This window comes from Scardinius erythrophthalmus, assembly GCF_964197995.2.
Source record: "Scardinius erythrophthalmus genome assembly, chromosome: 5".
NCBI classification, from domain to species: Eukaryota; Metazoa; Chordata; class Actinopteri; order Cypriniformes; family Leuciscidae; genus Scardinius; species Scardinius erythrophthalmus.
Window position 1 is genome coordinate 44,806,955 of NC_138225.1, and position 23,375 is coordinate 44,830,329.

Here is a 23,375-nt window from a genome sequence, read left to right on the forward strand (position 1 = left end):
GTCAGCAAAGACTCCAGCTCAGATACAGCTCTGGCTTGTATTCCCTCTATCTTGTCGCTGTCAAGGTACTGGGTTTTATACCTGGGATCAACAAGCGAAGCCATATCCAGTTGGCCATCAGTGGTGGGATCCTGTCAGTGAGGATATTGAGAATGGTTGTCTTCATTGTTTTTGTTAGTTCAGTGTCATTATAATTCAGGCTCAAGATGTTGACTTTCAACAGGTAAAACACTGGCTTTACGTAGGACTCACTCACATAGTCCTCAGCGGAGAGTGCATCAGTAAAGTCTCTCAGTGGACTCAGTGCCTTTTTCACAGACTCCATCACGTCAATGTCTTGCCATGATGGGACCAAATGCCTCGTCTTACGGTCTGCCTTCAGGACCTGCAAAATGGTATTTTCCTGGTCAAGCACTCTCTCAATCATGTTGAGTCTGGAACCCCATCATGTTGGGGACTCTGTGATGAGTTTCTGTTGAAGTAGTTTCAGCTCAGTTTGAGCATTATTGAGAATGAACTGACGACTTTCTTGCAGATATTGTCAAAGTTCACAAATCCTTGTGTTCATTTTGTGGATCTGTTGGTGTGTTGTAGGTGTTGGGTCTATGTGTGTGTTGCTTGTTGTTGCCTAGTAGTGACCAGCTCATCACTCCAATCAGTCACTTCAGCTGCAGCTAGTTTACTATATCTAGCTGGAGTGAGCGGTTCGTTACTCATGTCTTATTCTCATTGCCAGTTAGCTCATCAGAACTGCTTGCTTTGTTTGATCCCCGCATTCTCCTCTGAGTCCTGTGTGGTGCTGGATTACCAGTTTGGGAATTTACATCGACCAGTCTCTTGTAGTGCACCCTACAAGAGAGCCCGGGTTCTCCCAAGGTTTTTTTTTCACACTGTGTCTGATTGAAGTGTTGATGCCCTCCAAGCTCCAGTCCAGCTCTGTGACTGGAGTGTAAATGCGATCCATGTTTCAGCCTGCAATGTGTCCGACTGGAGCGTCAACGCCCTAAAACATCCAGCCTGTAATATATGTGGCTGGAGAGTCGACACCCTCCAAGCCCCATCCCTCAATGTGTCTGATTGGAGAGTGGACGTCCTCCAAGCTCCAGCCCGCTATGTGTTCGACTGAAGCTCCAGGTATTTTTTTTTTTTTTGAGCGTCATGGAGGCAGAATCAATGAGAAGTTAGCCCGGGTTGTCATGCGGCAAGTAACACAAGCTGCTTACATGAGCAGCCAACAATGAGTGCTCCACAGAGACATCAAAAAGGAAAACATTTTTAATCAACAAGAACACTGTAACGAGGTTCAGATATTGTATTGTAAGGAAGGAAGAAGACAGGGGTCGGCGTGACTGAAACACTCACTTTATTTACTAACTCAAAATAAACAAAATAAACAAAAGGGCGCACGTAGCGCATTCACCGTGCAACGCACAGCAATAACAACGAGAAACAAATAACAATCACAACTTCATTCAAACACAGAGTACAGGTGAGGTTCCAGTCCAACTCTCTCTCCCATCTCCTCCCGCATGCTGGCTTATATCCGGTCTCTCCACACCAATCACTGCAATCAGACACAGGTGTTCATCATTTTGCACTTGACCTACTTACTCACCGATCGGCCCCCTCCTTTCTCTCCTGCTACAGACTTCGCAAAACCACGCCCCCCTCGCCACATACCCCCACCGCCCGACTCAGGCCGGGGAGCCATCCGGCCTGCAGCCTCCCCCCCCCTCCTCCTGGAGAGAAAGTCAGCCACAGCCATCTGTACACCCGGCCTGTGGATCACCTGGAACTTAAACGGCTGTAAAGCGAGATACCAACGAGTGATCCGCGCGTTGGTATCCTTCATGCGGTGGAGCCACTGCAGGGGAGCATGGTCCGAACAGAGGGTGAACTCCCGTCCCAGGAGGTAATAGCGGAGGGTGAGAATGGCCCATCTGATGGCCAAACACTCCTTCTCAATGGTGCTGTACACCGTCTCTCTCTTAGAGAGCTTTCGACTGATGTACAGCACCGGCCGCTCCTCACCCTCCACCTCCTGGGACAGGACCGCGCCCATCCCCCTGTCCGACGCGTCGGTCTGTAGGATGAAAGGGAGAGAAAAGTCAGGGGCATGTAAGAGCGGTCCACCACATAAAGCAGCCTTTATCTGGGTAAAAGCCCGCTGACACTGCTCCGTCCATTGAACCGTATCTGGTACCTCCTTTTTAGTTAGATCAGTCAGCGGGCTGGCGAGGTCCGAATAATTAGGCACAAACCTTCTGTAATAACCCGCCAGCCCCAGGAACTGTCTAACCTCCTTTTTGGTCTTGGGTCTCGGACAAGTCGCAACCGCTGCCGTCTTATCAATTTGGGGACGCACTTGCCCATGACCCAAGTGGAAGCCCAGATACCTTACTTCCACCCGCCCAATTGCACACTTCTTCGGGTTGGCCGTGAGCCCCGCCCGTCTCAACGTCTTCAGGACAGCCCGCACCTGCTGCATATGACGCTGCCAGTCACCACTATAGATGATGATATCATCCAAGTAGGCAGCGGCATATGCAGCGTGCGGTCGGAGAATCCTGTCCATCAAACGCTGAAACGTTGCCGGAGCCCCGAACAACCCGAAAGGAAGAGTGACAAATTGGTGTAATCCGAACGGCGTGGTGAAAGCTGTTTTTTCTTTGGATAAGGGAGATAATGCCAATTAAGCCAATATCCCTTGGTTAAGTCCAATGTCGAATAAAAACGAGCAGTACCCAGCCGATCAAGCAATTCGTCAACCCTTGGCATTGGATAAGCGTCGAATTTCGACACAGCATTCACCTTCCTGTAATCTACACAGAACCGGATCGAGCCGTCCGTTTTAGGAACTAAAACTATCGGGCTCGCCCAGTCACTGTTAGATTCTTCTATTACTCCCAACTCTAGCATCGCCTCTAATTCGCTTTGCACAACTTTCTTTTTGTGCTCTGGCAGTCGATACGGCCGGCTGCGAACAACCACGCCCGGCTCTGTCTCAACGTGGTGTTGAATGAGGTCCGTCCGACCAGGCAGGGGCGAGAACACATCAGCAAAATCTGCTTGTAAATTATGCACATCAGTGAGTTGGGATGGTGAGAGGTGGTCTCCCCCAGCGGCCAGGGCGAGAGATTTTGTTTTGACATTCGCCTCTGGACCGAGATCCTCCTCTCCACTCACTACCATCGCCAGCATCACTGATTCCACCTCAGACCATTTTTTAAGCAGGTTGAGGTGGTAAATTTGATGTGCCCCGCCCCTATCTGTTCGTATTACCTCATAGTCAAGATCTCCAATTCGCCGTGTAACCTCAAAAGGTCCTTGCCACTTTGCGAGTAATTTTGAGCTAGAGGTAGGAAGTAATACAAGCACTTTCTCTCCCGGTGTAAATTGACGCAGTCTAGCCCCCCGGTTGTACAGCCGACTTTGCTTATCCTGAGCCTGTAACAAATTCTCCCTTGACAGCCGCCCCAAAGTGTGGAGTTTTGTTCTCAGGTCCAGGACATACTGAATTTCATTTTTACTAGCTGAAGGTCCGTCCTCCCAAGTTTCCCTAAGGACGTCTAACACCCCGCGGGGCTGACGCCCATAGAGAAGCTAGAAGGGGGAAAACCCCGTGGAGGCTTGAGGGACCTCCCGTACAGCGAACAAGAGGGGTTCTAACCACCGATCCCAATTTTTGGCGTCTTCTTGTACAAACTTTCGAATCATGGATTTCAAAGTGCGGTTAAATCGTTCGACCAGCCCGTCTGTTTGTGGGTGATAGACACTGGTCCGGATCGATTTAATGCCCAATAATTCGTAAAGTTCGCGTATCGTTCGTGACATAAACGCCGTGCCTTGATCGGTGAGAATCTCTTTCGGGATTCCCACCCGGGAGATTAGTTGAAACAGAGCGCTCGCCACGCTATTTGCGGAAATATTGCGAAGCGGGACTGCTTCAGGATATCGTGTTGCGTAGTCCACCAGGACTAAAGCAAAGCGATGTCCCCGTGCTGACCGTTCTAATGGCCCGATGAGGTCCATACCAATTCGTTCGAAGGGGACCTGCATCAACGGAATAGGGCACAATGGTGCTTTTGGGTTGGCCGGTGGATTCAACAGCTGACATTCACGACAAGACGCACACCACTGGCGTACATTCTCGTGAATGCCCGGCCAAAAGAATCGGGCCATGAGACGGTTTAGTGTCGTTGTTTGTCCTAAATGCCCGGCCATTGGATTAGAGTGAGCCGCCTGGAAAAGCATTTCCCGACGGCTTTTAGGTACCAACAACTGAGTTGTATCCTGCTTTGATTGGGCATCCTGGGTTACCCGATACAACTTATCTTTTATAATTGTAAAATACGGATAGGTGAGCGGTTGGTCGGGGTGGAGAAGCTGGCCGTCGATAGAGCGAACCTGATCAAAGGCATGTTTCAGCGTGTCATCCTGGGACTGTTCCAGGGGAAAATCATCGCGCTCTGTGAGAATGGTTCTCTCCAGTGCGCTCTGTTCCCCTGAACCAGTACCCAGAGGTTCCGGATCAGCTTCTCCCAACTGAGCAGTTGCCACCTTCCTTTTATCTTTTTCTACCCAAGAAGCATCCGCACATAAATGACCCAATAATTCATTAAACGCTGGCCAATCCGTCCCCAAAATCAGCGGATGCCGGAGGTGCGGGTTAATCGCCACCTCCACACTATGCTTTTGTCCCCTAAATTGAATATCCACAGGCATTAACGGATAATTCACCACTTCCCCGTGCACACACCGTACCTTAACCATGCGGCCATTATCTAATGCCTTAGGTTGAATCAGGCTTTGGTGTATAGAGGTTTGGTTACAGCCTGAATCCACCAGAGCCTGAAAAGTACCCCCCTTTATACTCACGGGTATTTGGTACAGGCCAGCTTGATCGGGGGCAGCTTGCGGCGCATCGGGGACCCGGATCAGCGTCCCCACCTCCATCACCGGACACCGATCGATAAAATGACTCGGGTCCCCGCAGCGCCAACAAGCCGGCCCGGGCCTCCCCGCCGCTCCAGTGGCAGGAAGCGGGTCAAGTGATTGGCGTGGAGAGAGAGGTAGCGCAGCCTGGGGAGAAAATCCCCCCCTCGATGGGCCCCCTCCCCGGGGAAGAGGCCTGGGGGCAGATACCGGCTCCGCCACACCCCCTGTCCTCCACCTTGGAGCCGGCCTCGGCGGCAGATTCGCCCGGTACCTGGGAAGGGGAGAGGGCTTAGGGGGGGGGTAGAGAGAGAGAGAGAAGCAGATGGCAGGGGTTCGCCGACCCCCGGGCACGCCACCATTTGGTCCTCCGCCAGCTGGATGGCCTGGTTCAGCGACGTCGGGCGGTGGCACTGGACCCACTGCGCGGTCTTTGTTGGTAACCGCGCCACGAACTGCTCCAGCACCACACGATCGATGACTTTCTCGACGTCGCTTCCGTCGGCCATCAGCCACTTGCGGCACGAGTCCCGGAGCTGTTGGGCCATGATGAAGGGTCGGCCAGACTCCTCGAGGTTCAACGTCCTGAACCTCTGGCGGTGTTGTTCCGGAGTCCGGCCAACCCGCTGGAGAATGGCCCGCTTTAAATCCTGATAGACCAGGAGATTCTGGACTGGCAGTTGGTGTGCGGCCACCTGCGCCTCTCCGGACAGCAGGGGTATCAGCCGCATTGGCCAGTCCGTCGAGGGCCATCCCCTGTCCTCAGCCGACCTCTCAAACAATTCCAGAAATGCCTCCGGATCATCCTCGGGGCCCATCTTGTTGAGAGGTATCGGCGAGGACGAGTCTTTGTATGATGGGGGGACGGCCCTAACCTCCCGGTCTATCCAGCTCCGGAACAGCTCGCGGTCTTCATGCTGGCCTCGGAGGAGCGCCTCGAACCGTTTGTCCTGCTCCTCCTTTATGGCCAGCAGATGTTGATGATGTTCCTGGTGAAGACCAGCGAGCGATTGAATGATGTCCGCAAATGGCGTACCTGGCGGAGTCTGCATGGCGGCGGCGATCTTCTTCCTTCCCGGGTTTCGGCACCAGTGTAACGAGGTTCAGATATTGTATTGTAAGGAAGGAAGAAGACAGGGGTCGGCGTGACTGAAACACTCACTTTATTTACTAACTCAAAATAAACAAAATAAACAAAAGGGCGCACGTAGCGCATTCACCGTGCAACGCACAGCAATAACAACGAGAAACAAATAACAATCACAACTTCATTCAAACACAGAGTACAGGTGAGGTTCCAGTCCAACTCTCTCTCCCATCTCCTCCCGCATGCTGGCTTATATCCGGTCTCTCCACACCAATCACTGCAATCAGACACAGGTGTTCATCATTTTGCACTTGACCTACTTACTCACCGATCGGCCCCCTCCTTTCTCTCCTGCTACAGACTTCGCAAAACCACGCCCCCCTCGCCACCAACACCCTAGAAGTCAAACTGATTGACTTTGGCTGCAGCAACCTCCTTCAAAGCTCAAACTATACTACATTCATGGGTAGGTATTGAAGCCATAGAATAGGAATCACTTAAATAGCACCTAATGATTTCTTGCATACTAATAAACACCAAGACAAAATGCTGTGGTAATGCAATACCCATAATACAAAATCTCTTTCTTACAGGTACACGACTGTACTGCCCACCCGAATTCATATGAAATGGCCAGTACCACGGGGAGCCATCAACAGTATATTCATTGGGGGTGCTTTTGTTATCGCTAGTATGCGGGAAATTTACAGACTTCCACATCTTGAATTTGATCAATCTGAACCTTTGGTCCATAGCTGACTTGTCACAAGGTGAGATCTTTATTACAGCAAAGAAGGCCAATTCTAATTCTAAATCTAAATCATACAGAAGAGAAATAGTTAATAAAACATGGCAGGGTAGATGATGCAGGATTTGTTCACTTTTCTAACCTCCAGTCATGTCTTACAGTTTAGAAAAGAGAAGGTATGAAGGTAATAATGTCTCTCCTATCTTTCAGCACAGAGTTCTGCCAATTGATCTGCTCATGCCTGCAGCGTGAGCCAACACAACGACTCGATTTGGCCAAGATTATTTTCCATGAATGGATTAAGGAACTGAATTACAAATATTTTGAAGAAATATTACCCAGCAAAAAATATAAAAATATTGTAGCAAAAATTTTTTTTTTAATTAAAATGTTTTAATTTGAATTTTAAATCTTATTTTAATGTATGTCCTCTGAGGACACCTTGTGAAATGGGAGGACGTTGTTTATCAGAATATGACTAAATAATAAACCTGATTTTTGCTTTTGTTTCAGGTCACAGATGTGAGAAATATATCGAAAATAGTTGCCATGCTCCCTGTCAGAGCCAGCCCAGTTCTTGTCATGGATCCAGCCAAAATCAGAGCCAAAATTGTCTGGGTCAGGTTTACCAGAGAAGACTAACAGCTCCCTGTCTCAGTCTATCCGTGCAAACTACAATGCCTTTATTTTGTACAAACATGTTTTTACAATGTTCTTATATTTGAATACTTATTTATATGTATGTATATATGTATGTGTGTAAAAGTAATAAATAAAACACAGTTGTTCTTTTAAGTCTGAATAACACAATTTTTTATGTAGTCTAATATGTTTTCTGGTTTATTCAATATTTATTCTATGCAGTAGCACTAAAAAGTAGCTCTTTAATGTGATTTATTTTAAACAAAACCTCATTCAGAGATTTTTTTGACAAAATAGTCTTATTGATTTGTCCTAATTTTATTACAACAACAGTAGCTAGTTTAAACATTTTTAAATGTTAAATGTATTGTTCTTTCTCTTAATGATGCATGTAGAGTTTTTTTTTAACAAAATGCACAGATCAGATATTTTTTTTCTCTAGATACAACCAAGTGTGTTTACATTAATGACCCGCCAATACACACCAGGCTGTGCAATAGCACCATGTACGACATCTTGTGGGGGGCATAAGTACTGAATGTTTTTTGTTTGGAATTAAAGTCACCATGAAATCAAAATGGAAAATTTTTATTCTTTAAGGGATATTGCAAGTAAATTATTTATCCGTGCACATTATTATTATTTTTTTAAATCACGTGTCAAACTTTAATCAAAATAACTTCCCCTCCCTCTTGCAGCGACATATCTAACTGGTATGAGGTGATAAAGCTCTGTCTGACCCGTTTAAGCTCTGCTGCTTTTGTTTTTCTATGTAAGTATGCGCTAGACAGACATCTGACCATTGTGCCACGTCTTAAACATCTGCTCGAGACCCTTCTTGTCCATTCTCCAGCATCACGGATCTGCAGTTACTATTGCGTAGGCTACTATAGTAACTGCAGTATTGTAGTAACTATTATGCATCTCAAGTTTTTAAGAGCAAAAACATGTTCTCTGTGATCATCCCTTTTTGTTGTCCCAGCGGCCGTTCCCGTCCCCGCTGTTTTCCCGGAAGCTGTGCCTGTGCAGCCCGCTGTCGTCCCAGAGGCCATCCCTGTGCAGCCCTCTGTCGTCCCGGAGAGCGTTCCCGTGCTGCCGCTATCATCCCTGAGATCGTCTCAGAACTGCCCATCATCAGTCCGGCCACGGCCAAGAAGGCTGTCTTCCTCTTTTTTGCTGTGCCGGTACTGCATGCGTGGAGGAGGCACAGGACGTCAGCCGATCCAGAGCCCGTTCAGGTCACATCTGCCGATCCAGAGCCCGTTCAGGTCACGTCTGTCGATCCAGAGCCCGTTCAGGTCACGTCTGCCGATGCAAAGACCGGTCACGTCACGTCTGCCGATCCTGAGACCGTTCACGTCACGTCTGCCGAGCCTGTGTCTCTGGACAAGATGGCCGCCACCGAGCCTGTGTCTCCGGACAAGATGGCCTCCGCCGAGCCAGTGTGTCTTCCTGAGCCGGTGTCAGCTCCTGTTCCTGAGCCATGGCCACCTGAGCCTGTTCCTGTGCCATGGCCTCCTGAAGGGTCGTCTCCTCCCTGGCCTCCTGAAGGGTCGTCTCCGCCCTGGCCGCCCGAGGGAAAGTCTCCGCCGTGGCCGCCCGAGGGAAAGTCTCCGCCGTGGCCGCCCGAGGGAAAGTCTCCGCCGTGGCCGCCCGAGGGAAAGTCTCCGCCGTGGCCGCCCGAGGGGAGGTCTCCGCCCTGGCCGCCCGAGGGGAGGTCTCCGCCCTGGCTGCCCGATGGACTGTCTGCTCCGCCCTGGCCGCCCGATGGACTGTCTGTTTCACTCTGGTCGTCGGCTAAGCCGTCACTCACTGTTCCTGTTCCCCTTCATGGACCTGGCCCCCCATCCCTCCCCCTGTTCCTCCACCATTCCACCTCCCGCCTGGACTTTTTCGTCTTGGAGCGTCTGGTAGCCGCTCCGTAGAGGGGGAGTTATGTCACAGTGTCTGGTTTGTGTATTCCTGGTGTCCACTAGAGGTCCTCTTCCCCACGGTGTCATCCACATTATGAACTGCATTCCCCACAATCCTTGTCTGTACCAATCACTGTTCATTGCACTCAGCTGTTCCCTGTCATCATTGTTCCCAGCTGTTCCCTGTTTCATTGTTAGTTCTGTGTGTATATATACCCTGGTTGTTTCAGTGTTTGTCACGGAGTCCTTGTCTATTATCACACCACTTCCGAGTTCTGCTTTGTTGCCTGTTTTGTATTGTTTTATGTTTTGGATTGCTTCTTTGGTTTTGACCCCTGCCTGGACTGTTTGTGAGTACGGATTTCCCTATTAAACTGCTTTTGGATCTAACCCCTGTTTCCCGTGTGTGGATCGTGACAAAAGGTGCATGGAGTATTTTTTGGACTTATACTATCGAATCCCCTTGAGTAGACACATGCTAAAAGCATGTTTTCGGGTGGTGCTGGATGACTATTTGTATGTCTTCCTCTTGCCAGGGAAGAGACAGCACGATGTTAGCTCAGTACATCAGCTATGTTTTCTGGCTGGATGGTTCTGATTTTATTGTGGAGGAGCTGTATGAGGACCACGCCAGAGATGTTCCAGTCCTCCCCAGGCCAGCACCCAGAGCCAATTCAACCTCTTGCCATGCCCGTATCGGACCATCATCCAGAGCCCACTGCAGTCTCAGAGAATGAGCCAACCCACAAAGCTAGAGCCAGAACAACTGCCAGGGGCCAATTTCGTCCTGGAGCTTGACCAGGTGGGTGAGCTGGCACCAACGTCTGTCACTGAGGCATATTAGTAGAGTTCAAGGATATGGATTGGGGCCCCGTCTACTCCCCTGTCGCTGAGGTACGTTCACTAAGCTCAGTCCCCAATGTATAAGTAATTGATGTTCTGGATTATGTCATGTTTCAAGGTCTCCAGTCTCAGCTGGTCCCGTCATGTCTTTCTCCTTCATCGCCAGCTCCAAGTCTCCTTCACCTTCTTTCCTCTCACTTCTCCTCTGCCAAAGCCATGCAGTTCCTCGGCCCTGCCTCCACTGGCTTCTTTCAGCCCCTCTGCTTCTCCTTAATGGTTCCCCCCAAGCTGCTTGGATCCGCCTTGGGCTTCCCAGTCATCATCTCTGCCTTGGTCTGTGGATCCCTATGGATTTTTACTGTCATGGTCATGCTCTGTTTATGGACCTCTAGTTTGTCCTGTTTCCTTTGTTCCCGCTCTTCGTTTGTTTTAATAGCAACCCATTGTGTTCATCTGCGTCTAGTTTAGTGTCATTGTTTGGTCTGTGAAATTTAAACCCTCTGTTCAGTTCAGTTCTTTGTCTGGTGTCTTCAAGGTTAAGGTTGGTTTTCGTTACTCGTGTGTAGTTCTTCCATGCCTTCTTATGCCAGAATGTTTTGTTTATTTAGTTTAATAAAAACTGCTGCAAAAGGATCCTCTATTCACCTCAATGTGGAACCAACTTGTGACACTATTGTCTTTATCATTTTTGTTTTCAGCAATTTAATGCATCCTTTCTGAATTATAGTATTAATTTGTTTCCCAAAAAAAAAAAAAACCACTTACTGACCCCAAACATTTAAACAGTAGGCTAGTGCATACTACACTGTAACAATTTTAAAAGTAGTATGTTATCCTGGCGTAAACTGAAAGCAAGATTTTTTTTTGTCACACTCCAACTTTGTTTCAGTAGGAAACACATCAGTGCGTTTGTCAGACCATTGCCTGAGGTCTTTACAGTGCTATCTCCAAACAGACGAAAGAAAGCAGTTGTGTTTTGTGTTAAATTTCACTCCAATCCATCTGAATAATGCATAAAGCTATTGTACATTCAGTACACATTTTAAAGTTATATTGTGCCAACACTGAGATGACATTATAATACAGAGTTCATGAGGCTAAGTAAATCTGAATGCTAAAGCACATTGTTGGATTTAAACATGCATCTGGTGCGATGCTGCATTAAACTCTGACACAATGAAATCAGATGAGTCAAGAAGAGAATCTTAATTCAAGCCTCTACATGATCAATATAACCTGCAGTTTCTCCCTGTTATTACCTTCTTTCCAGGGTGATAAAAGGCTCCTGGAGAACCACAGAGAGAGGATGAGGAGTTCACACACAGTTTATGTGTGTGTATGTGCACAGAGCGAGTGGATCACTAGGCGGCTGGCACACACTCTTTCCAAGATCTGGCCTCCAGTTAAGCTCACTACTCATTCTGCAAACCACCGACACAGAATAAAAACCACCAAACCCAGGAAAGAGGCAGTTTCCACCGCCAGGACTGGAGAAGGATGCCCTGAACCACCTCAGACTATTACTAAAGGCGCTCACAAGACACCAAGGTTATTGGCCTCTCTTCTGAAAATTGCAGCTGGTTCACTTAACATTAAAGTACTGTATTTATTTTATTTTTGACATGGTACCAAGGTAATACCATGTTTTTGGACACACAACATGGGTTATCAGTTTGTAATTATTGTGGTTAGACAATATATTAACAGATTTATTACTTTGTAAAATATTTCTAAAAATATATACATTACCGTTCAAAGTTTCGGATCAGAAAGATTTTAGTTGTTGTTGTAAGACAGTACTTTTATTCAGCAAAGATGCTTTAGAGCAAAAGTGACAGTAAAGGCAATCTTACAAAAGTTCTTTTGAACTTTTTATTCATCAAAAAATCCTGAAAAAATTGATGTTTTAAACATTAATAAAGATAAGAAATGTTTCTTGAGAGGCAAATCATTCATAATAGAATTAGATTTCTGAAGGATCATGTGACACTGAGGCCTTGGGTAATGATGCTGAAAATTCAGACTTGCCATCACAGGAAAAAAATCATTTTAAAATAGAAAACATATCTTTTATATTGTAATGATATTTCATAATATTACTGTTTTTACTGTATTTTTGATCAAATAAATTCACCCTTGGTGAGCATAAGAGACTTCATAAAAATCTTGCAGATCCCAAAATGTAATCTGATTTGCTTTCGTTAAATTGCATTATGTATCAATATACCAGCCATTGGCCACTCCGCTCTCAATACCGTATATTATTTTTACATTGGCCATTGAAAAACTTGCATGACCATTTAATGTTTCAGTTCCATGGTATATCTCAAAATACCACAATATTACCATATAATACTATCACTGTGCCATGGTACCATACAATACTTAATTTCATCTCTTTCATTTCAAATATGTGCCAAATTTGACATGGACAGACATGGACCTTCCCATCTGGACCTGAGAACCAGGACTGATATTGATCTGATGAAAGTTGTGGAAGATCAAGTGAGTATTGCATTCCCTTTGATTCGGTCAGAACACTAGGCTTTCCTAACCAAGTTTAGATTAGTATTTAGATAACAAGAGGTACAGTAGTTGTTTGTTAATGGGACCCAATGAAACTAAACTGGAGAAATATGTGCAGAGAATATCTAATAATCTATTCTAACACTTTCCAAAACTTTTAGTGGCAAAAGGAATTGAAAATAGTGATGGAAAGAGAGGAAGAAATTGAAAAGACCGTGCTGGAAAAAAGAAAGCAAGAGGACGAGGAGACGATCATGAAGAAACGCATGGAAAAGGTCAAAAAGCACACAAAACCTTACGAGTTACCATGAACCAATATATGATTTTACCTTCAAGTCTATGAGAAATAGTGGCAAACGCATCCTTAAAATTCAAACAAATAAAAGACTGAACCATTTTTATTTTTCTGTAACATTCCTTTCAAATGACAGACAGACAGACAGACAGACATTCGTTGCCTAAAATTGTAATTGGCAACACTGGTAAAAAGACATTCTCTACAGATAGTCACCACACTTTTCAAGATAAAAAAATTGAGGAATATTCTCACAGGGTCAGAAAGCATTTGGCCTGCTTTCATTATCCTGATTCACTAGTCACAGACCAATTTGGTCATAAAAGTGTGAATTAAGCAGCTAGTTGGAATACAGTGATCACAGCACTTCTGACTGACCAGTCGAAATGTTCATAAAAGGAAAAAGAAAAACATGCTGAATCAACTCTAATATTTGGAAGAAAAAAAAAAAAATAATCACAGTAGCAAGTCAACAAATGATCATCGTTCACACTCAAGACAAGCAGCCTACAAAAAAGACACCCAGAGTATAAAACAGATAATGGACTCCCTTCCAGAATAAACGTCACAGAATGAAGGCAACAAAAACATTCATATATGGCAAATCTACATATCAGAAAGAGTTTCAAGAATTTTGCCAGGTAAAATTGGGATCTCTTGGAGAATTACTGCCAGGCAATATCTGACTAGAGGAAGTCTGTGATTTAAGGTCTAAAAAAATAGATCATTGTTGCATAAGACAAAAATGTACATTTGCATAGTTTGATTGTATAATAAATCTAGCTTTTTTTCCATTCATAAACTTCAACACAATCACGTTTATAATCCATAATAACCATGACACCATTTCATGATCAAGCACTCCTTCCAACTCAACCATTGCGAGAATTTATATTTCTATTGATATAAATATATGCATGTTTATAATCATATACACTGTAAATTGCTGCCTTAATTTCTTTTAAGTATAATCAACTTGGATGTTTAAGTCATTTCAACTTAAATTACATTGAAATGAGTTGAATCTTGTCTAACTTGTAAAAAAAGTTAAAGCAATGTAAAAACATATGGTGTTGTAACTTATTTATCATATAGTGTAGCCTAATATATTAAATAAAACATTTAATTTCTTCTATGATAATTATCATCTCTGGGAACAATGGAATTAAATCTTCAATACACGTTCTTTAGTACAAGACACCCACCAACCTTTGGTCAATTTATGTTGCTACCGAACCTATTTACAATCCTTCAGACTGAATAAAATAGACAAAAGTGAAAGAAAAAAGCGACCAATATATACTATCTATATATTTAGAAAAAACAGATGACAAAAATCACTTGAGAAAGATAGAAACAAAATCTGAGGCTTCATCATCTTAAATTTCAAGTCACATTAAATTGTCCATTTCAATGAATGTGATAAGCACACATAACTTGCAGTCATTTGCATTTTTAGAAATAATCAAGGGACATTTAAAGAAATAAAGATAGCAAAATTAAAATGTCTCTTGTTAGTGTTTTCTATGTTGTAATTAACAGTGAATGATAAAAATGATGTGTTCAATTTTAAAATTGCTTATTTTATCACATCCATTAAGAAAGACACCACCATGTGAGACTAAGGCACAATTCAGATAAAAAATGTTTGGGATGAAAATAAAATAATAAAACAAAAGTTTAAAAATCAAATTCCGGTAAATCCAATCAATTTTCCAATCCATATATTAACTTTAATCTGGGAATTGAGGATAAATTGAACAGGGCACAAGCCCTCTGATCATAAAGAAGCTTTTCTCTTCATCAAATAACAGAAGCAAGGAAAGCGTTTCTTGCACCGTTCCCACTGCGTCATCACTTTAAAACCGTACAACAACTTGTACGATCCCAGCAAAGAAGAACGTCAACTCTCAGCACAGTGAAGCTTCACGTTATGTTAAAATAACCTGAGAGAGCTGGTTGGGAATTCTTGTAGATTTCATATTGCACTTTGCTGTGAAGCACAAGGTTTATATTAACGATCATTTAAGGAGTCCTCGGCTGAAGGCTCTCGAGTGCGTGAGCCGGTGTGACTGCATCAGCTCAGCCCAGCTGCAGGCGGTAAGTCCTGATCTCCATGGGTTTAAGGCTGATCTCCTGCGGGTCGGCTTCACTATTGTATGTGTGCATCAGAGACAGCGAAACAGGAGTGATGCTTTTCACCTTCAGATCTGCCAGGAGCTTCTCTAAATTAATCTACACACACACACAGCAAACAGTATGTTGATTAGAGCATTTCCAACACAACAAGTTCAAGCAAGCATGCATTGAGTCACGGCCTTAGACTTTGATTTTTCATATGGTTAGCATATCTGACAGTTCACAAGCTTAGCTTGTAAACCTTTCAGACTAAGTGGAAAGTAAACTACTTTTATAGCTCATTGCATTATTTACATGAACATCATTGAGGTGAAGTTTTAAAAAGTTTCGATTTTAAAACACTTTCTCCTGTCCTATCTTAATATGTTTCTACGTAAGCCTGTGTTGATTTCCATGTAGAGTGTAAAGGCCAATTCACACCAAGGACTAAAAAGATAAAGATTATAGTTCTAAAAATCATTCTAAATATATATAGAAAAAATAGTCCACACCACAACTATAACAACAATGGCACAGAGAAATGATATCAATGATATCATATATCGCTCTCGGAACAATTTTTCCAGCTGATGAACAATATAAACACTGACAGCCAATCAGAATCAATCCTGCTATCCAAAGAGCTCGAGCATTTAAAGCGACAGGCGACATAACTGGAGTGCGTCGTTAATATAGTTATCGTTCTTGGTGTGAACAGGCCTTAACACTGTGACTCTATTTGAGCATCTGAGCAGTGTGTTTGCCAAATAGCTGCTTTGGCGATATATCAGTAGATCACTAATTTAAATAGCAGCAGTTCTCAGGTTAAAACTCACTGAAGGTGAAGATTTTCAGTGAATAACTTTTAAGTAGGTTTGTTTCTCCATAAATTACTGCATGACTTCAAAAAACTTTTTTTTTTGTGCCCTTACTGAAACTTGAATGCTCTAATCCCATAATTGGATAGTAAAAAATGACTACTAAGTTCTCCCTTTTGTGTTCTATGGAATGTGTGTTTTATGTTTAAAACTGATTTTCATTTTTGAACGAACTATTCCTTAGGGAACAAATGTACACGTTTTGCAAATATAATTCTCAAGTTCTTTCAAAAGTCAGGCCAAAATTAAGTAGCAGTGATGAGACTCTCTTTGAATTTTTGATGTGTCTGTGTGTGGGAAGCCGCGTGATCTGCTGCTTTACCTTGCCACGTGTGGTGGCACACAGTAGGCCAGTGTTCCGATTGGAGAAGCCACAGTCAAAGCCTTTTCTGTGCAGTATCAAAGCAGCTTGCTCGGATGGACCTCCCCCTTCCTCCTGCGAGAGAAACGAGATGGAGCCTCAGGCCGCATAAACACAACACTGTTTCTTCTGACTGAGCCAATAATGGAGCAGTGCTTTGCGCTCATCAGCTGCAGCTCAGCACCACAGCGAGAGTCTCTCCCATCGCAACTTGATGGAAAGAGCCTCTCCTTGAGACGGCGGAAAGCAAAGGAACTTGAAGCAATCGTCTGGTTCAAAATAACTTTATCAACAGCATGTGACAGGACTGCCGATTTTGCTAGAATTTCAACGTCCTTCGGCTTGTAAACGAATCAAAGATTGCATTTACAGTGATGCACTTACAATGGATTGATGGGGCAAGGTTCCCTATCCTCTTAATAGAGGCCAGTGCAACCAGCAGCAAAGTCTTCATGGAGAGAAGCTTTAACAAGGCATTGTGGGGGTTCAAAAGCAGAAATTCATTTTCACGTATTCTTTATGAAACACATTTTTTATCTAAAATTTGTATTATTTGAGCTGTACAAAGCTGGATTTCATAAAGTTCTTTAAAAAAATTATGCGTTACTGATGGTAACCTTTTATTTATTTTTAAAAGTGGTCATGATATGAGAAATCAAATTTGCCTTGATCTTTTGACATATAAGGGTACAATTACACGACAACGATATGCTTAAAACGGAGAAGTTTTTCCTTTGAGTCTTCCGCGTACAGACGACGCCATTGTTAAAACGAAACACCATAGACTGAACACGTAATGCACATGTGCATGACATCATCGTCTTCAGAGATTCACGTTTTTGTTGTTTACACGGAGACCGTTTTCAAAATCTTCCACTTTGAAATCTGTTTTAGAAATGTTTGCGTTCTCAGGCACCCAAAACGCTGTCGTCGTGTAAACGAACGGCTAAAACGCATAAAAAGTTTTACGTTTTTAGATGAAAACATTGTTGTGTAAACAAGCCCCTTCAAGGTCTTTGTCCCATTAAAAACACCCCTAATCCTAACCCAGGGTTTCTCAAACTCGGTCCTGGAGGGCCGCTGTCCTGCAGAGTTTAGCTCCAACACTGATCTAACACACCTGAGCAAGCTAATCAATGTCTTCAGGATAACTAGATCAGGGTTGATCAGGGTTGGAGCTAAACTGTGCAGGACAGTGGCAATGTGCAGCCGAGTTTGAGAAACCCTGCCCTAACCCAAGTTTCATAGCTTAAAATATCCTCCTCATTATAAACAAAGCATTTATTTAACAAGCTCGTTTTGATATCGAGTGACCTGTTGTCACGCTTTGAGTTTATTTTTTCTCTGTTTTTCCTGTTCTGTTCATGTCTTTGTCTAGGTCAGCTTTCTAGTTTGTAAATTGGTTCTTCTCCATTCCCTGCCTGATTGTTTCTATGGTTACAGATTGATTTGAGTCCTCAGTTCAGGTGTTTCATTAATTATCTCATTAGCTCCATTGTTTGCCCTTCAACTTAAGCCCTCACTTTCTGTTAGTTCCTTGTATTGCAATGTTTGATGTCAGTGTGTTTCAGTTATTCTTTTGTTTAGTGTTTTGATTCTTGGATTAAAGATGAATTTTGAGCATCTCCTTCATCGTGCACTTCATTACAGCCACCGACTGTGACACCTGTGACGTCACATGGGCAAATTAATTTGCATATTACTGCCTCCAGAGCAAGACATCGACGAATAGTTAAACATCATCGCACAATAGGCCCCAATTAAATAAATAAAAAACTACAATAATGACTTTATTCAACAATTTCTTCTCTTCCATGTCAGTCTCTTGACACTGCTCACGTTGTAAACACCGCAGCGCTTCCGGGTTCTACGTCAGTACGCCGGCTCGTTATTGGCCCGCACTGATCAATACAGAGCAGTGATTGGCTGGCTCCTGCGTCAGCATCACACACATGAAAAATATCTTAATTTGTGTTCCGAAGATGAACGAAGAAGGTCTTAAAGGGATAGTTCACTTTGAAATGAAATTTTGGTATGTTTTAGCTTACCTCAAGGGCATCCAAGATGTAGGTGTCTTTTTTTCCGCAGTAGTTTCAATTTTGATATTTTTAGGTCAAACCGTTTTTGTCTGTCAGTCATATAATGCAGGTCTATGGTCACTGTCTCAAAGAGCATGCACAGAGTCCAAATTAAACAATTCCCCATTGTAAGCACACATTGATGGCCTAAGACACGAAACGAGCGGTTTGTGTGAGAAAACGAACAGTATTTATATCGTTTTTAGCTCTTATACACGTCCAAGTGATCTGAGGGCGCGGGCGCTTCCTGCTGTGTGACGTGTACGCAGACTGGTGCATAGATATATACACTAGATGTCGCCTTGTCTTCGGCAGTTCATTGGAACGAATGTCTTTAAGGCGACATCTAGAGTCTATGCACTAGTCTGCGTACACGTCACACACCAGGATGCGCGCGTGCCCTCAGATCACTTGGACGTGTATAAGAGCTAAAAACGATATAAATACTGTTCGTTTTCTCACACAAACCGCTCGTTTCGTGTCTTAGGCCATCAATGTGTACTTACGATGGGGAATTGTTTTAATTTGGACTAATTTCGACTGACAGACAAGAACGGTTGACCTAAAAATATCAAAATTGAAACTACTGCGGAAAAAAAGACACCTACATCTTGGATGCCCTTGAGGTAAGCTAAAACATACCAAAATTTAATTTCAAAGTGAACTATCCCTTTAAGAGTTTGGAATGATGTGAGGGTGAGTAATTAAAGACAGAATTTAAATTTTTGGGAGAACTTACCCTTTAAATGATAGTATTATTACTGCTGTTGTTGTTATTAGTAGTAATTCAGGCAATTTCATGACATAACTGATTATGTGATGTCAAAACTGCAGCTCCCATAAAGGGACAAAACACTTCATGTAGAATTAAACAGTTTTTTTCTAGAAGACTGACGTATCACGTGTGTTAGAGCTGCACAATATATTGTTTTAGCATCGATATCGCAATGTGCGCATCCGCGATAGTCACATCACAGGATGTGCAATGTGAAGTATAAGGATCGTAGTTGATCCGTACTGACCAGGCACCACGGTTCCAAACGCACGTGATTCTTGGATTAATTGCAAAGTTTAACCATCATAGAGTGAGAGTTTATCATTTGCACATGTTTTAGGTCCTGTCAGTTTTTTTTATACCATTCAAGCACAAGATGACGCAAAAGAGAACTCAATTCGAACACTGAATTCCGATCTATTTCGAGTCTATTTGTACCTGAACGGACACGTACACAGAAAATTATGTCAGAATACCCGTCTCAGCAAGTATCCTTGTAAACACTGTATTTTATGTCTTAAGTAAACGTAAACAACTAAAACAGATTGTATATTGGATCAGTGCATTAGTTCTTAAAGTGACAGCAGCCTAATAAACCTGCTGCTGTCTGTCATTAATGTTAATCAAACAACAAAAGCTTTAACAAAGATTCATTATATTTAATTTATACAATATTCAATTTTTGTACCTGAATGCTGTTAGACTGACCTGAAAAACTTAAAGCAATGTTTTTTATTTGCTTGTAATTTGTTTATTATTTACTATGCAGATTCATTCCCCAACAAAATCACCCCAATCATTCTAGAAGGATGAATTCTTTCCAGCGCTAAACATCAAAATAAAATAAAATATATATATATAAAAAAAAAAAAAAACTAGATATCACAATGCCAGTTTTTTCCAATATTGTGCAGGCCTAATGTGTGTGCATCAATTTATTAATATTTTTTTAAAAAAATCACTATTAATCTCATTTAAAAAAAAAAAAAAAAAAAAAACATTTTAATTAGCAAATAATTACGCACCTTTGGATCTTGTGGCTATACTTTCAAAACCATGTGTTTGAATATTTTCCTCATTACAGAGTCTTTCCCCATAAAAGTCCATTGCAGGTGCATTTTTCTTTTTCAAACTGAAATGAGTGGACATTCTTTTCTAGCACTTGTATTGAACCCGGAACATTCCATTAACTTTTTCTGCCGTTATTCATGATAAAATTTGCACTCGAATCTGTACTTGCCCCTTCATGACATAATGAAAACATTTATACAGACATCTCTGCCCAGCAGAATCTCTCATTACTGTAAACCTGGAGCACTAGATTAACAACAGACACAGTAAATCACTCTGCACAGCCGATAAAGCTCTCACAACTGAGATGAATTTTTTGTTGTGCAAAAATAAATAAATAAAAAAATGTAATCAATGTCTTCCATGCTTGAAAAACACTTTTCTTTCCCATTTGCATAGAGGGTGTCCTTGAGTGGATATTGCCATGACACATATAACAAAGGAACTTTTCAAGCATTATTTAGCATAGACTTTTTACATAGTGCACCAAAAGCTTGTGCAGCCAACTGTCCTATTAATCATTTTATTTAATATATACATACTGAAAGTGAATTCAGCCTCCCAAATCAGCAGTTAAGGCTTTCTGATGACCTGTCAATCATAATTCAAGCAAGAGACTAACTTTGATGAAGTCATTGATCAGTCAAACAAAAGGACAGAGGTCAGATACCTGAGACTTAGGGGCTGTTTACACGACACCGTTTTCAACTAAAAACGTAAAACGTTTTATGCGTTTTGGCCGTTCGTTTACACGACAACTGCGTTTTGGGTGCCTGAAAATGCAAACTTTTGAAAACAAGTATAAAAGTGCAAGTTTTTGAAAACGGTCTCCGTGTAAACAACAAAAACGCAAATCTCTGAAGACGATGAAGTCATGCACATGCGTATTACGTGTTCAGCCTATAGTGTTTCTTCGCCATCTAATGGCCTGGCAGAAGAATACAGCGTTTTTAGTCGTTTTCGAGGATCCGTGTCAATGTTTCAAAATTTAAGGAAAAACGTCTCCATCTTTGTCGTGTAGACGAATGAATTCTGGCACACTCTAATGGTGACACCCAAATGAAAAATGGCCATGAATGTAGTCAATAAGTATGGTAGAAACAAAGGCCAAAGGTTTAACGGCTCCGTTCCAAACCTTTGAGAGCTGCATACCTAGGCAGAATTTTTAGACTTCAGATCTTCTATAAGGCAAGGCAGCAATATAATTGTCACGTGTATGTTCTGTTTTTGATTCAGTTTTCATTGTGTTATGTTTCATGTTGCTAATCAGTTTTATCATCCTAGTCCCCAGCCAGTTTGTTTCTATGGTTACATATTGATTTGAGTATTCTGTCCAGGTGTGCCCTCACTTGCATTGATGTTGTTAGTTTATATGTCAGGTTGTATGTTGTTGTTACTTTCTCCTGTATATCGCTGTGAGTTTCTGATTAAATACTGTTCCAAGGATCCCTTGTCTTTGTGAGCAGCAACCCAAGACGTTATTTACAAGATGTAAATAATATGCTATTATTTTGGCCCAGTTCTAAAGCACCAAAGGATTTACACTTTAGCATACTTTTAAAGAGTAGTTATAACAGAAATGATACTGTATACTTCAGTGATTCAGTATATTTCAGTGAATATACTTCAGTGCTAACTAAATGTAATGTTCTCGGACACTTTACGGCTTGTTAATTGCAATTAAATAAAAATGTATTATAAAAATAATTTAAATTAATATTAAATGCAATTAGCGTTTTGACCCACTGAAGTAGGACTTAAGTACATCTTTATATGTAATTTCATAACTGCTTCTTTTGACTTTGAAATATGGTTAAAGTGCACAGATGAATTTCCGGATATAAATTTGAAAATACTTTTATTTGAAGAACACTACAGGTGCACTTCTCAGTTAATATGCTACCTTAAAATGCAGCTGCCTATGTAGACAGCGAGGCAGCTCACTAGAGTTTGGAAAATCCCTGTTATAGAGCAATGCTGTTTGTGAAAGATCCATTAATGGGTAATATCATTTCCTTTTATTATACATTTTTCCTGTGGGTCACAATTTGGTTTTTGTAACTGTGCCTTTAAGACTCCATTGCATGTGAAATGAATTTGTTAACTCACAAACTGCGGATTTGCTCTGCAACCCTTCAATAGCATCCATGCTAAGCCTATAATATATGATAGATTCATCAGACAATCCAAGCTGAAATGTGCCACATAAACTGTTAATCGAGGATATTGTTCAAAATAAATGTCAGTCTTTCTAACATTGGGATTCTTCAGAAGAGTACTGTAGGGTGACAGTATTTCTTCTGGAGTTAATAACTATCCATATCCATTTATGACTGCTAAATAAGCATTTGACGTTAATGTTGGCAGTCATGTGCTTAATATGTAATTTCTCTTTGAAGGAAGTACTGAGTTCTTAAAATTACAGTATGTTTTGACAGTACAATGAAGTCTTTTATCTCAAAAGATCAAGCAAAATGGGATTTTTCATGATAAGGCCCCTTTAAGCATTTAAGCCAGCATGAATCACATCCTCACATCCTCTATTAAATCTTTCCCATGAGAAATTCTGAGAATTTCTACCTTTATCCTGTCATGTTTTAAAATATTATCATTCAGCCCTGAGAAATGGGACTATGATATATCAATTTGAAGGTCAATACACTTTATGGCCCTCTTAGGAACTGAGTCAGCAGTCCAGTACTCCCCAATTACAACCAAAACAGCTTCCTCTTTCAAATCCTCTAGAAGATACAAACACATTTGAGCCATACCTTAGACTGGATAGCGCGCAGGTTGACCAGATGCACGTCGCAGGGGAAGGAGGCGGTCAGAGGGCTGTAGGGAATCAAGGATGAAGCGTCCGAGTTCTGACTAACTGGCATTGAGATGAGGGGATGGTTGAGGTACATGTGCGACATGTGACTCAGTATAGATGGATAACTATTCGGTGCGGTCTCCTCATTCTGGCCCTAAGTAAGAAAAGTGGTGCATTAGCAGAGAACATTAAAGACTCGAAACGACCTATTATGCTTTTTACATTTTTAATGTGTAATGTTGCAGTTTTGTAATGTTAAAGTTTCTTTCCGGGAACCTACGCGTCACAAT

General features: G+C 42.4%; 2 protein-coding genes across 3 annotated transcripts in view; one reads left to right on the plus strand and one right to left on the minus strand.

Annotated features, from left to right (window-relative positions):
• tmem232 (transmembrane protein 232) overlaps positions 1–13,005 on the plus strand; it is a gene marked incomplete at both ends in the record, with an annotated part of 29,902 nt that extends 16,897 nt beyond the window's left edge. The window contains 3 exons of the mRNA XM_081364789.1: positions 11,439–11,716; positions 12,604–12,673; positions 12,856–13,005. Coding sequence (XP_081220915.1) covers positions 11,439–11,716; positions 12,604–12,673; positions 12,856–13,005 — 498 coding nt within the window. The remainder of the gene's footprint in view (positions 1–11,438; positions 11,717–12,603; positions 12,674–12,855) is intronic.
• man2a1 (mannosidase, alpha, class 2A, member 1) overlaps positions 12,999–23,375 on the minus strand; it is a 64,660-nt gene continuing 54,283 nt past the window's right edge. The window contains exons 20-22 of one of the 2 annotated variants that reach the window (XM_081367061.1): positions 23,042–23,239; positions 16,308–16,421; positions 12,999–15,224 (exon numbers count right to left, since the gene is read on the minus strand). In XM_081367061.1, the coding sequence (XP_081223187.1) occupies positions 15,072–15,224; positions 16,308–16,421; positions 23,042–23,239 (465 nt within the window). In that variant the 3' untranslated portion in view covers positions 12,999–15,071. The remainder of the gene's footprint in view (positions 15,225–16,307; positions 16,422–23,041; positions 23,240–23,375) is intronic. The other variant, XM_081367062.1, reaches the window with a different exon arrangement.